The sequence below is a fragment of the Schistocerca piceifrons genome, chromosome 2 (genome assembly GCF_021461385.2).
Source record: "Schistocerca piceifrons isolate TAMUIC-IGC-003096 chromosome 2, iqSchPice1.1, whole genome shotgun sequence".
Classification (NCBI taxonomy): Eukaryota; Metazoa; Arthropoda; class Insecta; order Orthoptera; family Acrididae; genus Schistocerca; species Schistocerca piceifrons.
This window is the reverse complement of record NC_060139.1, coordinates 174,599,831-174,615,154: the sequence shown is the minus strand read 5'-3', so window position 1 is coordinate 174,615,154 and position 15,324 is coordinate 174,599,831. Positions and strand designations below refer to the sequence as shown.

The following is a 15,324-nucleotide window of genomic DNA, read 5'->3' as shown; positions in this document are numbered from 1 at the left end:
ATGTGTTTTTTCCCGACATGTGTACCAATGGCGTGAAAGATTGTCTGAAATTTTTGTGATACAAACGTGCGTGACAGTTTATTCACAGACACTGAACGCGAGAGACGCTCTAAGGTCCTGTAATTTGTTTAACAGGCTGGAAGAATTTGCTTAATATAGATTTTTTTCTTTGGAGTTTAAATTCTCGCTTTTTCTTTACTCCAATGACGGTCTAGAAATAAAGAGGACACTCTGTGGCGATAGGTAGTTCTCGTCTCAATACAGTCCAATTTTTTTTCCTGATTTTACGCAGGGTGGGCACGTCTCTGCTGATCATTTGTGATCGGTGGCGGTATACTTCCTTGGACGTCACAAAATAATGAGATGGACTTCCGTCGAACATAAAAACCATACCGATTTTGCTCGTAAAACTGAAAGAAAATGGACTTTACCTATTTTCGTGAAAAGAGGACATTTATCATGGTCGCCAATGTATTTTGCTTTTTTTAAATAGATGCTTGATTATAATGCATTGACGTCTAATACAATTGTTCTCCATCACCGAACGGCGGGCTGCTGTGGGTGGGGGGGGGGGGGGGCAGGGGGGGGGGCGTGTCGGCTCTGGTGGTCGCTGGACACAGACGCTCACTTTCCAGGGGGGAGAGGGGAGCGGCTTTTGGGGTCTCTGTCTCTATATTTTGGATGAACAAGTTGCACTTGAGGTGACCGTCCTTTTATCTCCTATTGTTTGGTTGACTATACACACTACTGTGTTGGCACAGGAGCGTTGCATTAAGGCGGCAGCCAGATGGTGGAAAGCCGAGTGCTGATCTGGGCTGTTCAACGGATGGGCGGGGTTATGGTACTTAATTTCCCTTTTGTGTTGTCTAGAACCGCCGCCTTAAGGCGGCGGCTAGATGGTGGAAAGCTGAGTGCAGCGAGCCACCACATAGGGTGGCAGCAAAGGGCTGACAGCGGTCTGGCCGTGCCGCGAGGCGGTTGGCGAGCAGCTGGTCATTTGAAGGAGCCTGCGTTCCCCCCATACGTGGATGCAGAGAGGGAGGGGCGGAGGGAGGGAGGAAGGGGACCACGAGTTTCGGCACGTTCAACTACCGCCTCCTCTGCAGTCTTTTAGGACAACGATTTTCCCCAGTACACGTACTGCATAATGGCCCGTTTATTATGAGTGCTGCTTTTTTCGCCACAATTTTTAAGTGTAATTAGAAGTGTGACGCATTTTTTTTCATCAGTAGTGATAGCATGTATTGGCTTCGATTACCTGGGCTGCAGGATGGTTTTTGAGCAGACATACGTAGCGAACTCTGACGTCAAACAACAATTGATGCTGTATGCTTACAGGTAATATACATTTTAAACTCCTCTCTGTCCAACACCAGCATCTCGTCAGTTGAACTTATTTCCTGCCAAAAAGAATAAATATAGTACCTTACACCTCAGCGTTTTCCCGCCAGCCTGGAGACGTAGGTATAGTTTGAGTGTGTCTATCGCTAGTTTCGAGTGGTATTGGGAAATTTTTTCCTAGCAGGATAACATCAGTTGCATGGTATCATCAGTTTTTGAGTTGTATTGCGATTTTATGCCATCCTTGTGTAGCACTATGTATATGACTGCGTAATTAGGCTTGATCTTTGTGATTAATTATGTAATTAGGATGGAGATTTGCGTCAGTTTTCCGACCGAAATAAATAACTACACTAAACTAACCTACCTCTCTCCCACATGTGGACAGTTTCCATGTGTTAGGGGGAGCACTTGGGCTTGTGGGGGCTCTGTCTCTATATTTTGGATGAACAAGTTGCACTTTAGGTGACCGTTCTTTTATCTCCTAGATAGGAATAGAATCAGGTTTCAAGTCCCGGAAAGGACACTGCCATTTTTAATTTCCCATCAATTCCAAGCGTCTCTGGCAATTTTTGTGTCAGGTGGGTACACTTAGGCTTTCTGCCCAGGAGGACCAGCGTCCAGAGTACTGCCAATTTTAATTCCCTGCCATTTCCGGGGTGGGGTGAGATGTCATCACAGCCATGGTGCAAAGAAATTCCTGCCAAAATTCGAAGTTCTCACCAAAATTCGAAATTCCCGCCAATAGGGTAGGTTGGGGGGAAGGGGTGGGTAGGGGGATGAGAGGGCTAGGGCACATGTGCAGCTGGGGAAACACGTGAAGTCATCTGGGGGTGGGAGTGGGCGTGGTTGGGGGGGGGGGGGTAGGGGTGGGCAGGTGTGGGGGTGATTAATTGATAAATTTAATTAATTTGCACATCAGTTTGATATCAAAATTGCACCAAGGCCGCCGGTTACCTACTATTATCAAGATTTAAGTGAGTTTGAAAGTGGTGTTATAGTCGGCGCACGAGTGATGGGAGACAGCATCTCTGAGGTAACGATGAAGCGGGAATTTTCCCATATGACCATTTCAAGAGTGTACTGTGAATATCAGGAATCCAGTTGTTGTTGTTGTTGTCTTCAGTCCTGAGAGTGGTTTGATGCAGCTCTCCATGCTACTCTATCCTGTGCAAGCTTCTTCATCTCCCAGTACCTACTGCAACCTACATCCTTCTGAATCTGTTTAGTGTATTAATCTCTCGGTCTCCCTCTACGATTTTTACCCTCCACGCTGCCCTCCAATACTAAATTGGTGATCCCTTGATGCCTCAGAACATGTCCTACCAACCGATCCCTTCTTCTAGTCAAGTTGTGCCACAAACTTCTCTTCTCCCCAATCCTATTCAATACCTCCTCATTAGTTACGTGATCTACCCACCTTATCTTCAGCATTCTTCTGTAGCACCACATTTCGAAAGCTTCTATTCTCTTCTTGTCCAAACTAGTTATCGTCCATGTTTCACTTGCATACATGGCTACACTCCATACAAATACTTTCAGAAACGACTTCCTGACACTTAAATCTATACTAGATGTTAACAAATTTCTCTTCTTCAGAAACGAATTCCTTCCCATTGCCAGTCTACATTTTATATCCTCTCTACTTCGACCATCATCAGTTATTTTACTCCCTAAATAGCAAAACACCTTTACTACTTTAAGTGTCTCATTTCCTAATCTAATTCCCTCAGCATCACCCGATTTAATTTGACTACATTCCATTATCCTCGTTTTGCTTTTGTTGATGTTCATCTTATATCCTCCTTTCAAGACACTGTCCATTCCGTTCAACTGCTCTTCCAAGTCCTTTGCTGTCTCTGACAGAATTACAATGTCATCGGCGAACCTCAAAGTTTTTACTTCTCCATGAATTTTAATACCTACTCCGAATTTTTCTTTTGTTTCCTTTACTGCTTGCTCAATATACAGATTGAATAACATCGGAGAGAGGCTACAACCCTGTCTCACTCCTTTCCCAACCACTGCTTCTCTTTCATGCCCCTCGACTCTTATAACTGCCATCTGATTTCTGTACAAATTGTAAATAGCCTTTCGCTCCCTGTATTTTATACCTGCCACCTTCAGAATTTGAAAGAGAGTATTCCAGTTAACATTGTCAAAAGCTTTCTCTAAGTCTACAAATGCTAGAAACGTAGGTTTGCCTTTTCTTAATCTTTCTTCTAAGATAAGTCGTAAGGTTAGTATTGCCTCACGTGTTCCAACATTTCTACGGAATCCAAACTGATCTTCCCCGAGGTCCGCTTCTACCAGTTTTTCCATTCGTCTGTAAAGAATTTGTGTTAGTATTTTGCAGCTGTGACTTATTAAACTGATAGTTCGGTAATTTTCACATCTGTCAACACCTGCTTTCTTTGGGATTGGAATTATTATATTCTTCTTGAAGTCTGAGGGTACATCAAATCTCCAACATCGCTCAGCCGGAAAAAGACCCTGCAAGAACGGGACCAACGGCGGCGACTGAAGTGAGTCGTTCAATGTGACAGAAGTGCAACCCTTCCGCAAATTGCTTTAGTTTTCAATGCTGGACCATCAACAAGTGTCATCATGCGAACCATTCCATGAAACATCATCTATATGGGCTTTCGCAGCTGAAGGCCCACTAGTGTACACTCGACGACTGCACGACACAAATCTTTACACCTCTCCTTGGCCCGTCAACAACAACAATGGACTGTTGATGACTGGAAACATGTTGCCTAGTCGGACGAGTCTCAAATTGTATTGAGCAGATAGACGTTTACGGATATGGAGACAGCCTAATGAATCCATGGACCCTACATGTCAGCAGGGGACTGTTGAAGCTGGTGGAGGCTCTGTAATGGTGTAGGGCATGTGCGGTTGGAGTGATATGGGAACCCTCATACGTCTAGATAAGACTCTGACAGGTGACTCATACGTCAGCATACTGTCTGATCACCTGCATCCATTTATACCCATTATACATTCCACGCACTTGGGCAATTCCAGCAGGACAATGCGACACCCCACATGTCCAAAATTTCTACAGAGTCGCTCCAGGAACACTCTTCTGATTTTAAAACACTTCCGCTGGCCATCAAACTCCCCATACATGAATATTATTGAGCATATCCGGGATGCCTTGCCATGTGCTCTTCACAAGATATCTCCATCCTCTCGTACTCTTACAGATCTATGGACAGCCCTGCAGGATTCATGGCGTCTATTCCCTCTAGCACTACTTCAGACATTAGTCGAGTCCATGTCACGTGTTTCGTCACTTCTGCATGCTCGCGGGGGCCTTACACGATATTAGGCATGTGTACCAGTTTCTTTGGCTCTTCAGTGTACCGGTGAACTCACAAACATTGTCAGATTATTGTTGATTTTGGGCACATCCTTGCAATATGTTCATCCATATTCCTTTGTATATTCATAAAATCTAACAAACTCACTCCTGAGAGAGAGTGCTCTTAAATTATATACTATCAAATATTATGGAATATACTGCTATTAAATTAATAAGAAAGTCAGGATATTTTTACGTGTGTGAATGTGCATAAAAATATTTGAATATAGCAGGATGCGAACCTGTTCCTTTAGCTGCGGACTCCACGTATCTATCCATCACACTATTGTGAACTCATGTAACTTCTGACAGATCTTTCATCTTATGATCTCCTGAAGCCTTTTACCATTGATATTTTATTATAACAAATCATACCAAGAATGGCGTGTCTAAATTAAATTTTTTACGTTTCGTTTCCACGAAAAAACATACTGTCATAACACAATGAAAACAATCAAATACGAAAATTCTTGAGTCGCCAATACGACGTTATTCGTTATTTTATTACAAAAAACTGTACCATTACGGATGCGTTTTCGATTGATCCTCAATGTGCTGGTATTGTGAAACAGCATATATTTAAAGGACGCAAGTGAAAATGACACAATCCAATACGGCGAATCTTAAGTGCTTCATTTGTTAATTGCTAACGAATTTCGTGGTCAGATCGAGTATTATGGAAGACGCGTCATTTTGACGTCGTTTCCCAGTAATCTGCAAGTGACACTAGCTTCTCCCATGTTGCACGCAGCAGGCGAGAGAATTGTAGTGTCTTGCAGAACTGTGTAATTCACAGGGTTCAGTGTGGAATGGAATGGCGACGATCTTGTTTTATTTATGTTGTGAGTTTTATAATTATGTGCAAAGTTTCTGTTCCCTGTGAATAAATTGAGGACGTATCTTTTGCAAAACTGACTTTGATTTCGAAGAAAACAAATCCTGGTCATATCCGATCCTGCATAAGAAGAATCACAGTGATGAATACACTCCTGGAAATGGAAAAAAGAACACATTGACACCGGTGTGTCAGACCCACCATACTTGCTCCGGACACTGCGAGAGGGCTGTACAAGCAATGATCACACGCACGGCACAGCGGACACACCAGGAACCGCGGTGTTGGCCGTCGAATGGCGCTAGCTGCGTAGCATTTGTGCACCGCCGCCGTCAGTGTCAGCCAGTTTGCCGTGGCATACGGAGCTCCATCGCAGTCTTTAACACTGGTAGCATGCCGTGACAGCGTGGACGTGAACCGTATGTGCAGTTGACGGACTTGGAGCGAGGGCGTATAGTGGGCATGCGGGAGGCCGGGTGGACGTACCGCCGAATTGCTCAACACGTGGGGCGTGAGGTCTCCACAGTACATCGATGTTGTCGCCAGTGGTCGCCGGAAGGTGAACGTGCCCGTCGACCTGGGACCGGACCGCAGCGACGCACGGATGCACGCCAAGACCGTAGGATCCTACGCAGTGCCGTAGGGGACCGCACCGCCACTTCCCAGCAAATTAGGGACACTGTTGCTCCTGGGGTATCGGCGAGGACCATTCGCAACCGTCTCCATGAAGCTGGGCTACGGTCCCGCACACCGTTAGGCCGTCTTCCGCTCACGCCCCAACATCGTGCAGCCCGCCTCCAGTGGTGTCGCGACAGGCGTGAATGGAGGGACGAATGGAGACGTGTCGTCTTCAGCGATGAGAGTCGCTTCTGCCTTGGTGCCAATGATGGTCGTATGCGTGTTTGGCGCCGTGCAGGTGAGCGCCACAATCAGGACTGCATACGACCGAGGCACACAGGGCCAACACCCGGCATCATGGTGTGGGGAGCGATCTCCTACACTGACCGTACACCACTGGTGATCGTCGAGGGGACACTGAATAGTGCACGGTACATCCAAACCGTCATCGAACCCATCGTTCTACCATTCCTAGACCGGCAAGGGAACTTGCTGTTCCAACAGGACAATGCACGTCCGCATGTATCCCGTGCCACCCAACGTGCTCTAGAAGGTGTAAGTCAACTACCCTGGCTAGCAAGATCTCCGGATCTGTCCCCCATTGAGCATGTTTGGGACTGGATGAAGCGTCGTCTCACGCGGTCTGCACGTCCAGCACGAACGCTGGTCCAACTGAGGCGCCAGGTGGAAATGGCATGGAAAACCGTTCCACAGGACTACATCCAGCATCTCTACGATCGTCTCCATGGGAGAATAGCAGCCTGCATTGCTGCGAAAGGTGGATATACACTGTACTAGTGCCGACATTGTGCATGCTCTGTTGCCTGTGTCTATGTGCCTGTGGTTCTGTCAGTGTGATCATGTGATGTATCTGACCCCAGGAATGTGTCAATAAAGTTTCCCCTTCCTGGGACAATGAATTCACGGTGTTCTTATTCCAATTTCCAGGAGTGTAGTTAATGGAGTCACGTTCGCTAGCCGTAAAAAGAAAGGCATAATGTGACATTATTTGATTTGTGATAGGGGCGAATAGCATTATAGCTTGTAATTTATAGAGTTCCTTGCCATTTCAGAGACTCTTCGTTTTCACGCTACATTATTCTGTAATGTTTGATGTCAAATTTGGAAACTGATGTACGTAAATATACAAATGCTTCTACGATAATGGTTTTTTGGGTGGGTCGGCAGGAGTGCCATGAGGCCCTTTTCTCCCCCTACACACTTGGTCCACGCCTGAAAATTGTTACGATTAATTGCTGCATGATGTGGCACTACACAATTAAAGTTAAAAGAAAGAGGCTAGACCATATCTTGTGCAACACTAATACACAAAATAAAAATTACAAATCAAACAAAAAATGAAATATTCTTTTTCACTCTAAAGCAATGACTTTTTTAGTTAACTTACGATGTAAATGCCTCCGATGGCACCAAAACGTAGAAGTCTCATTACATCAAAATCCTTCATTTCCTTCTTTTCGACGAATAGCTGAGCAATAACATCGCCCACACCAGTAAATACCGACGTTTGGACGGCTTGTACGCCGACGGGGTATCTTCGCAAAAGGTTCTGGTACGATTTGTACATGGAACTACCCAGCCGACTTAAACTCATGTTTCGGAGCCTGAAAAAGAAGAAGTAATTAGGTAATTGCTGTGCTCCATAGATTAGAACGTTAGCATAGCTGCATAAATCAGAATATTATCATAGTTAATACCTAATGACTGTATTACTGTTATTCATTAGTTGCAGTCTTCTTTCTTCACTTCTGGGGTCGATTCTCTTAGGCAAAGCGGAAAGTTTGAATGGGGATTACTTCAAGCTGAACCTCACTACAATCTTAACTCGGTAGCTATTACTTCACAAATTATTTATTTTCCACACTGACAAGTTATTAATAGCTTTGAAATAATTCTTATCAACGAGGTCATTCACGAGTCAGCTATAGGAAAAAAAGAATAGTATCTCTCTGAAAAATCAAATAATAATCACAATGTTGTTGCAACAACATACTGTTCTCAAAAAGAACACACAATCATTATTCCGATTGCCTGTTCTAAGTGTGGCTATGGAGGCTTGGGATTGATGCTCGCGACTCGCGAATTGTGTAGTCTACTCAGCTATTATAAGGCAGGATATTTATTCATAGTCTATCAGACCTAACTCTTTGTCAGTTTTACGAACGAATACCCAGTACATTGTCTAAATTGTTCCAAACTGATAACTTCACTGCAGCTACACACAACAGCAGCTTTATTTAATAGTTCGGCATCGAGCAGATTTAAATGAATGTGGAGAAAAATCCACGAAGGGTTGAGGCAACAAGGCTGCAATCACGATTTCAAAGTCCGGAAGAATAACCCTCGCAGTCAACGAATTTAGCAAGTAACGAATTTGGATAGTCTTACACATGCATCCAGTATAGAGTCACTAAAATTGATTCTTTCACTACGGTAATGGTTCACCATACTAGTCAAAAATTCGTTTTTGCTGCAGTAGGTCCTTGAGTTCCTCATTATAAACCTGATCCTTCCCTACATGACTGTCTCTCTTTTCTAGTTTCCATACATAAAGATACGTTTGAAAGGACAGTGATTATCTATAGAGTGTGATTTACAGCAGATGTGGGTCAGTGATTATATACAGTTGTCCGAAAACACTAGCAAGAAATTGCTTGATGAAGTGTTTTCTGGTACGAATAGGTTGAGTTTAAAAGTACCTTTTTTTCACAAAGTGAAACAATTCACGCTATATTATAAGTTTTATTGGTGTTCGAAAAGGAATGATCCCTACATCTTTAAACTGACTGCACTTGAACCGCACTCGCTAACTGTTGTGTACATAGTTCCGCGTAGTCAGCGCGTACACAACTTTCCCACTAGAGCGCGCCCCGCACAACAGCGCAGGCGCAGCGCTCGTCCGTCTCCGCACTACGAGATGACGCTGCCATAGAGACGGACCAAATTATGCTTCCGCCGATCCGCGTATTAATACGTAACGCAGCCAATGAGATTGCTGCTTACGTAGAACCTTTTCTCCTTGCGGGTCACACTCGCGCAGTGATACATGAACGCGCGAGGTATTATAACGAGTGTACAGACCTCCGATTAGTCAGTCTGCATTTGTCTGCACGAGTTCTACATTTGTCTGTACCAGTCAATAGTCAAGTTTCAGTCTGCGCCCAATAAGATTACCATATTCCTGTACATAGCCATGAAGATAAATGTATAGACACTTTTGTCAAGTATCAGAGATATATGTGAGAATAAGATTAACGTACCAATACCAAAGGAACTTCAGATTGTCAATTGTAAATAGCATCCAGAACCAAGTTAAGTAATTTTTATGCTTGTTATTATTTTAATAAATGTGTGTGAAAATTAATCAAGTTCTGTTTAAAGTTGGTCACCGTCAGTCTGCTACTCTAAGCGTGCAAGTGGCATTTCTATCGTCTGACCTAACGGCAGAAGATAAACACACCACGATAAGACCACGAGACATATTGCTGACACTCGCCTACTTCGTTAGAGCGACAAGTCAAATAATCTGATGGTGTGTGTACTGAAGGTCTTACAGTATGCACACCACAGTAACTACCGTAGTTTAAGCATATCCCGAATGCACATGAAAAGGGGAAACGATAAGAGTGCTGACACAACTGCGCACTACAGCGACAAGCTGATAGTCGTCATGAGATATGGGTTTCTTTGCAACTCATTAAAATGACGATCAATCCTCCTGTAAGTCACAGATGAACACAGCCGCGTTGTGAACTTCATTAGACGCAGCTTATTGTCTTGTCAGTTGCAGCCATTCTTTTTCCCATCGACGCATGACTCTGTACATCAGCAGCGAGGCGATAGTTGTAGGGGCATAGCACACTGAAGTATCTGAAGGATCACTACACGCCTTCTTGACTGCTACATGCACCCTTTCGTTCCTCTTAATATCCTTGTGCCCTGGCACCCCTCAGGCAGCCACTCCTTCTCCAGCCTTCGTAGGTGGAGAAGGGCGGCCTGGATGTTCTGGACTACTTTACAGAGAGTGAAGGGCACTCAAGGCGTCGGAACAGACGAGGAATTTAACTCTCTTAGGACATCTCAACTGCTCCGGCGTTTGCAAGATCGCATGTGATTCCGCGTTGAAGACACTGAAGTGTTGAGGCAGTCGGATATTGTTGACACGATGAGGGAAAGCAACAGAGCAACCAGCGGAGCCCCTCTAATTAGACCCACCCATAAATACAACCAACCACTGGTCTGCAAAACTCCAGCATGCTGGGTATAGTGGGACAGCAATTCATTTTTAGACTGTGGTGCAAAAAGAGACAGCCAGAGTTGCAACTAAAATGGAAGTTTGTTTAGTCAGTGACCGCCTTCGGATTACGCCCATTCTCAAACCAACCAATGTTTGCCAAGTAAACTGTCTGTCCAAAATAGCAATAAATGAAGTGGGTATATACGTATATGTGAATGGTTCCAAATAATGTTCTTATTTTGTTTACTGCTATTTGGACGGAGATTTTACTTGGCAAACATTGGTTGGTTTGAGAATGGCCGTAGTTCGAAACCGGTCACTGACTCAATAAACATCCATTTTAGTTGCAGATCTGGCTCTCGTTTTGCATAACGAACACTGGATTGATCAGCTCTTCACACTAGTTTATCCTGTGCAAGTATCTTAATCTCTGCATAAATACTGTGACCTACATAGACTTACATAGACATAAGTAGCCAGGTTACTGTAGTCAAGACTTTATCTCCATCGACAAGTTTTACCTCCCACCCTGAGCATTTCTCCCAGTTATCAAACTGACTTTTCCTTGATCCTCAGGATGTAACTTATCAGCTAATCGCTTCAATTATTTAAGTTGTGCCATACACGTATTCTCTCCACAGTTATATCAGTACCTCTTCATTAGTGAATGGTCTTTACAACCACATTACAAAAGCTTCTATTCTCTTCTTGTCTGAACCGTTTATCGTTCACGTTTCACTTCTATGTAAGCCTACGCTTAAATACTATCAGAAAATTCTTTCTAAATAAGAGAAAAGAGGTTTGGTGTATCATTTCCTAACACAATTCCCTCAGTATCGCCTGGTTTAATTTTAGTCCATTGAATTATCCTTGTTTTACTCTTGTTGATATTTATCTTATAGCCTGTTTTCAAGACACTAAACATTCCATTTAATTTGGATTCCAAGTTCTTTGCCATCTCTAACAGAATTACAGTGCTATCAGAAAACCACAAAGTTTTTATATCTTCTCCCTGAATCTCAACTCTCTGTCCAAATTTCTCTTTGGTTGGTTCTGCTTAATGGGCAGTCTGAATAACACGGGGATGTACAACCTCGTCTCAGTCTTCTCAACTACTGCCTCCGTTTCACGTCCTTCAATTCTTGGAACTACAGTATGGTTTCTGCACATGTCATAAATAACATTTTGGCCACCGTATTTATACCCTGCCACATTCAAAATGTCAATATGTTGGCTGGAATGCACTGTTCGGAATTAGTTGATCATACCACAAGAAATAAGCTCGACTTAACACCCCCTTGTCATAGTGGTATTGTTCGGGCATAGAAAAGAAGCGAGCGACGTGGTTCAGTGGTTAGAACGGACAGTAATCTCTGCTTGACCATCCTCACATGATGTTCAGAATAGAAAAAAAGAAAGAAAGAAATTGGCCGGATTCGAGTAGGACTGCTGCTCTGTGGGTTTCGTTCAAACTTAATTATGTATATAGTGAATTCATCCATCCCGGAATCGAGAATCTCAACAATTTTTGCCTGTTGTGGACACTAACACTAGCAAGATATTGTTCCATGGAATTCCAAGCCTTTCGGAAACGTTTTAATTTTAAATTCGAAGTCGGATAACAAATGACAAAAGAAATATTTCTTTGTGTGACATAATCACACATTAACAACCTTGGCTTCTTGGCGAATTTCATGATTCTAGGTCAACGGGAAGTACCCTAAAGGCTTTGGTGAATTAGTTCGTGAGTATGAAAATATGTGGCACATATGGCCATATAGAAGCTTACATTTACTACACTGCCAAGGGCCCGTAGACACCAGGCCCGGATCAAAAGGGGGCGGGGGGGGAGGGGGCGGGGGGGAGGGAGCGGGGGAGGGGGAGGGGGAAGGGGAGAGAGAGAGAGAGAGGAGGGGGGGGGGGGCGGAGGGCAAACCGGGGTATTATCTGCCCCGGGCGGCAATTTCAGGGGGTGCCAAATTTATTCTAGAAGGAAAAAAAAAAAACTCGTTTCAAACGCCTATAATTCAGCGCAAGTTGGTCTATCGATTAAAAATTTGGACATTTTTGAACACATTCTAAGTTGATTTCCGAACGAATCGTAAGTTGATTTTTGAATGCGTGCATGGTTACGTGATGTCTCTGCCAGGGGAATCACCGTTGAATCAAGATATAGAAAACTTTCCCTTAGATAAAAGGGGGCGGTGCTATAAGAGCTGAGCCGAATAAACACCAACGAGTATCAATTGCTGTTTGTTTTATGAGGTTGACTGGGTATGCGAATGATAAGCGTTGTTACAATTATTAGCGAAATCCATAGATGCAGACTGCAGAGTGAAAATAAACGACTAAAACAGGGATAAAAGGTAAGAAAGATTACATATTTATCTTGTCGGTGTATCCAAGAAAAAGAAATGTTGACAGAAATTATTGGTCAGATCGCTACACTAAAGGGCCAGTTGTACAGTCCCTGGTCAGCAGCTGCTGAAGTTCTACTCTCGGAATAGCGCGGAAAGCGCGTTGTGCGAACAAGTAATAACGCCTAACCGAAGAATAAACGCGGGATAGCTAAACCAGTGATTCTGGCAGGGTTAATGAAGTTAACTGGAGAATACGTTTTGACAATGGCAGGAATAGTTGCAGAATTACTGATGACAAGATTGTTTTTCAGAACGAGGAAGGAAAAGAAACGGGGACAACACAGAAATTATATGGAAGAATATGACGATTCCAAACTTATATAAAAATTTCGTACTACTACTACTTTTAGAGCTCATGCTCGAGAAACCGGAACAAATGAATGAAATGTGAAACTATTGACTAACATAAAGCTTTCTGTTGTTATAGGCATTTGAAATTTATTCTGTCGAGTTATTTGTGTAAATGAGGTAGACAAAAATGACCATTTGTGCCAAAACAGTCTCGCTTATTTGGTGTGTGTTACAACTGCTGCAATATTAGAAAGGCCTATTTCGTTGTATCCAGCAGACAGTGACAAAACAGACGTAATCAAATCGAGAAACCACACCACTCTTGGGTACTATTCGTGTTAACAGCTTTTTCAGTATTAGACAGCGACATCTTGATTTTTCATGTAGCAAAACGTTTGACGAACTTTGATGGGGTAATAGATTCTTTCAATCCCGCGTCCGGCCATCCTGATTTAGGTTTTCCGTGATTTCCCTAAATCGCTCCAGGCAATTGCCGGGATGGTTCCTTTCAAAGGGCACGGCCGACTTCCTTCCCCGTCCTTCCCTAATCCGATTAGACCGATGACCTCGCTGTCTGGTCTCCTTCCCCAAAACAACCAACCAATAGATTCTTTCGCAGAAAGGAAAGCACGTCTTGTAAAGCTGTAGAAAGATTAGAGAGAAAATAACGCTAGGACCTAAGGATTTTATTGCTTGTCTGTTCTCTTTACTAGTTTTATGTTTCCTATACTTAATTTTATGCCACACAAAAGAGTAAATTATTAGCTAATAGGCAATAAAGAGAGCAAATTTTCTGAACAGTTCTTATTCTCCCAGTCACAAATAATCCCACCTAGTATTAATTTTTTTTAAGGGGGTTAGGATTCAAACCGACCGACTGGGAGTAGGAGGGGCACCACAGGACATTGTAACTTCGACTGTCCTGCATATAGATTTGATGGCTTCCATTAAAAGATATACACGTTTGAATTCCACAGAGAGAAATACTGTGACGTGCAATAAAGAATGCTGTGGGATGAGGCGTGGCACTGCACTTTGGCAGACTTAAAACCAAATAACACTTTGGCAGACTTAAAACCAAATAACATATCTTACATTTCCTCGAACATAAATGTTCTGCATATGAAACTCTTCAGAAAAATGTGCGCTACAAAATTAACACATATTTGAAAAACGATTTTTTTAAATTTATGACGTTCTATCTCAAACGCTCGAGATTTTTTCGTTTGACATAATAACAAATTAACGATTTTCGCATTTTTTTATTTAGCTATACTGAGAAAGTTTGCTTCTTCGACAATTTCGTGATTCTACGTCACTGGGAGGTATTCTGTAGGTTTTATTGAGCGAGTTTGCGAATACCAAAATATGTCGCATAAACGGCGGTACCTTTGTATTGTGTTGAGTTAGAAGCTTGAATTTTATACACAGCCAAGAGACCGTAGACCTCAATATGTGATATAAATTGAATTTTGAACCATCTACCCGTTCCTGAGAAAAAGGATTTTAAAAGTCGGACAGATAGACGAGCAACACAATGATCCTATCAGGATTCCGTTTTTACAGATTGAGGTACGGAACCATAAAAATAAAGAAAAAAATAGATCATCATGAAGCTTCTCATCAATATTATTCTATAACCAACGTCCATTGTTGTCAACAAAAAGTGAAGTATGATAAGTAAACCATAAAAAATCATTAATAATAAACGTCCTGTCTTAGACCAAGGATGATAATGCACTGGACATCCAACCAAGATGCTGTGCAGTTCGATCGCTGAAGAGTTGTCCAGACCAAAAAACTATTATGGCACTTCCGAGTACTTGCTCTGTGCGAATATTTGGTTTGTGCTTTGTGGTCCAGACTTAGTACAGTACATTTACAATCCCAGCACGCGGTAATTACAGAAATTTTAGAAATTATGCGCATACAATCTTGGAAGAGGCACTACTGGATTTTAATGACTTCTTATTTTAAGACACGCGATGTGTGCCCGCGAATAATTCTTATTTGTTTGTTTATGCATTCTCCTTCACAACCAATAAGGAAGAACTAGCGGACATGATACAACACATCAACGGAAACAAGAAAATAAGGCATGATGAGTTAACAGGGACATCAGATTGTATTCGCTAAAGTCGTATCACGATTATCTGCTAATCTCTGAACTGTATGATGCTGCCATGAAAAA

At 42.8% G+C, this 15,324-nt stretch overlaps 1 protein-coding gene across 4 annotated transcripts in view; it reads right to left on the bottom strand.

The window, feature by feature from the left end:
* The window catches only part of LOC124776587 (protein Mpv17-like), a 76,311-nt gene that overhangs the window by 22,026 nt on the left and 38,961 nt on the right, over positions 1 to 15,324 (bottom strand). For 3 of the 4 annotated variants that reach the window (XM_047251644.1, XM_047251645.1, XM_047251646.1), the window contains one exon: positions 7,573 to 7,789. In XM_047251644.1, the coding sequence (XP_047107600.1) occupies positions 7,573 to 7,779 (207 nt within the window). In that variant the 5' untranslated portion in view covers positions 7,780 to 7,789. Of the gene's footprint in view, positions 1 to 7,572; positions 7,790 to 7,882; positions 9,081 to 15,324 lie in introns of those variants that run through there. The other variant, XM_047251643.1, reaches the window with a different exon arrangement.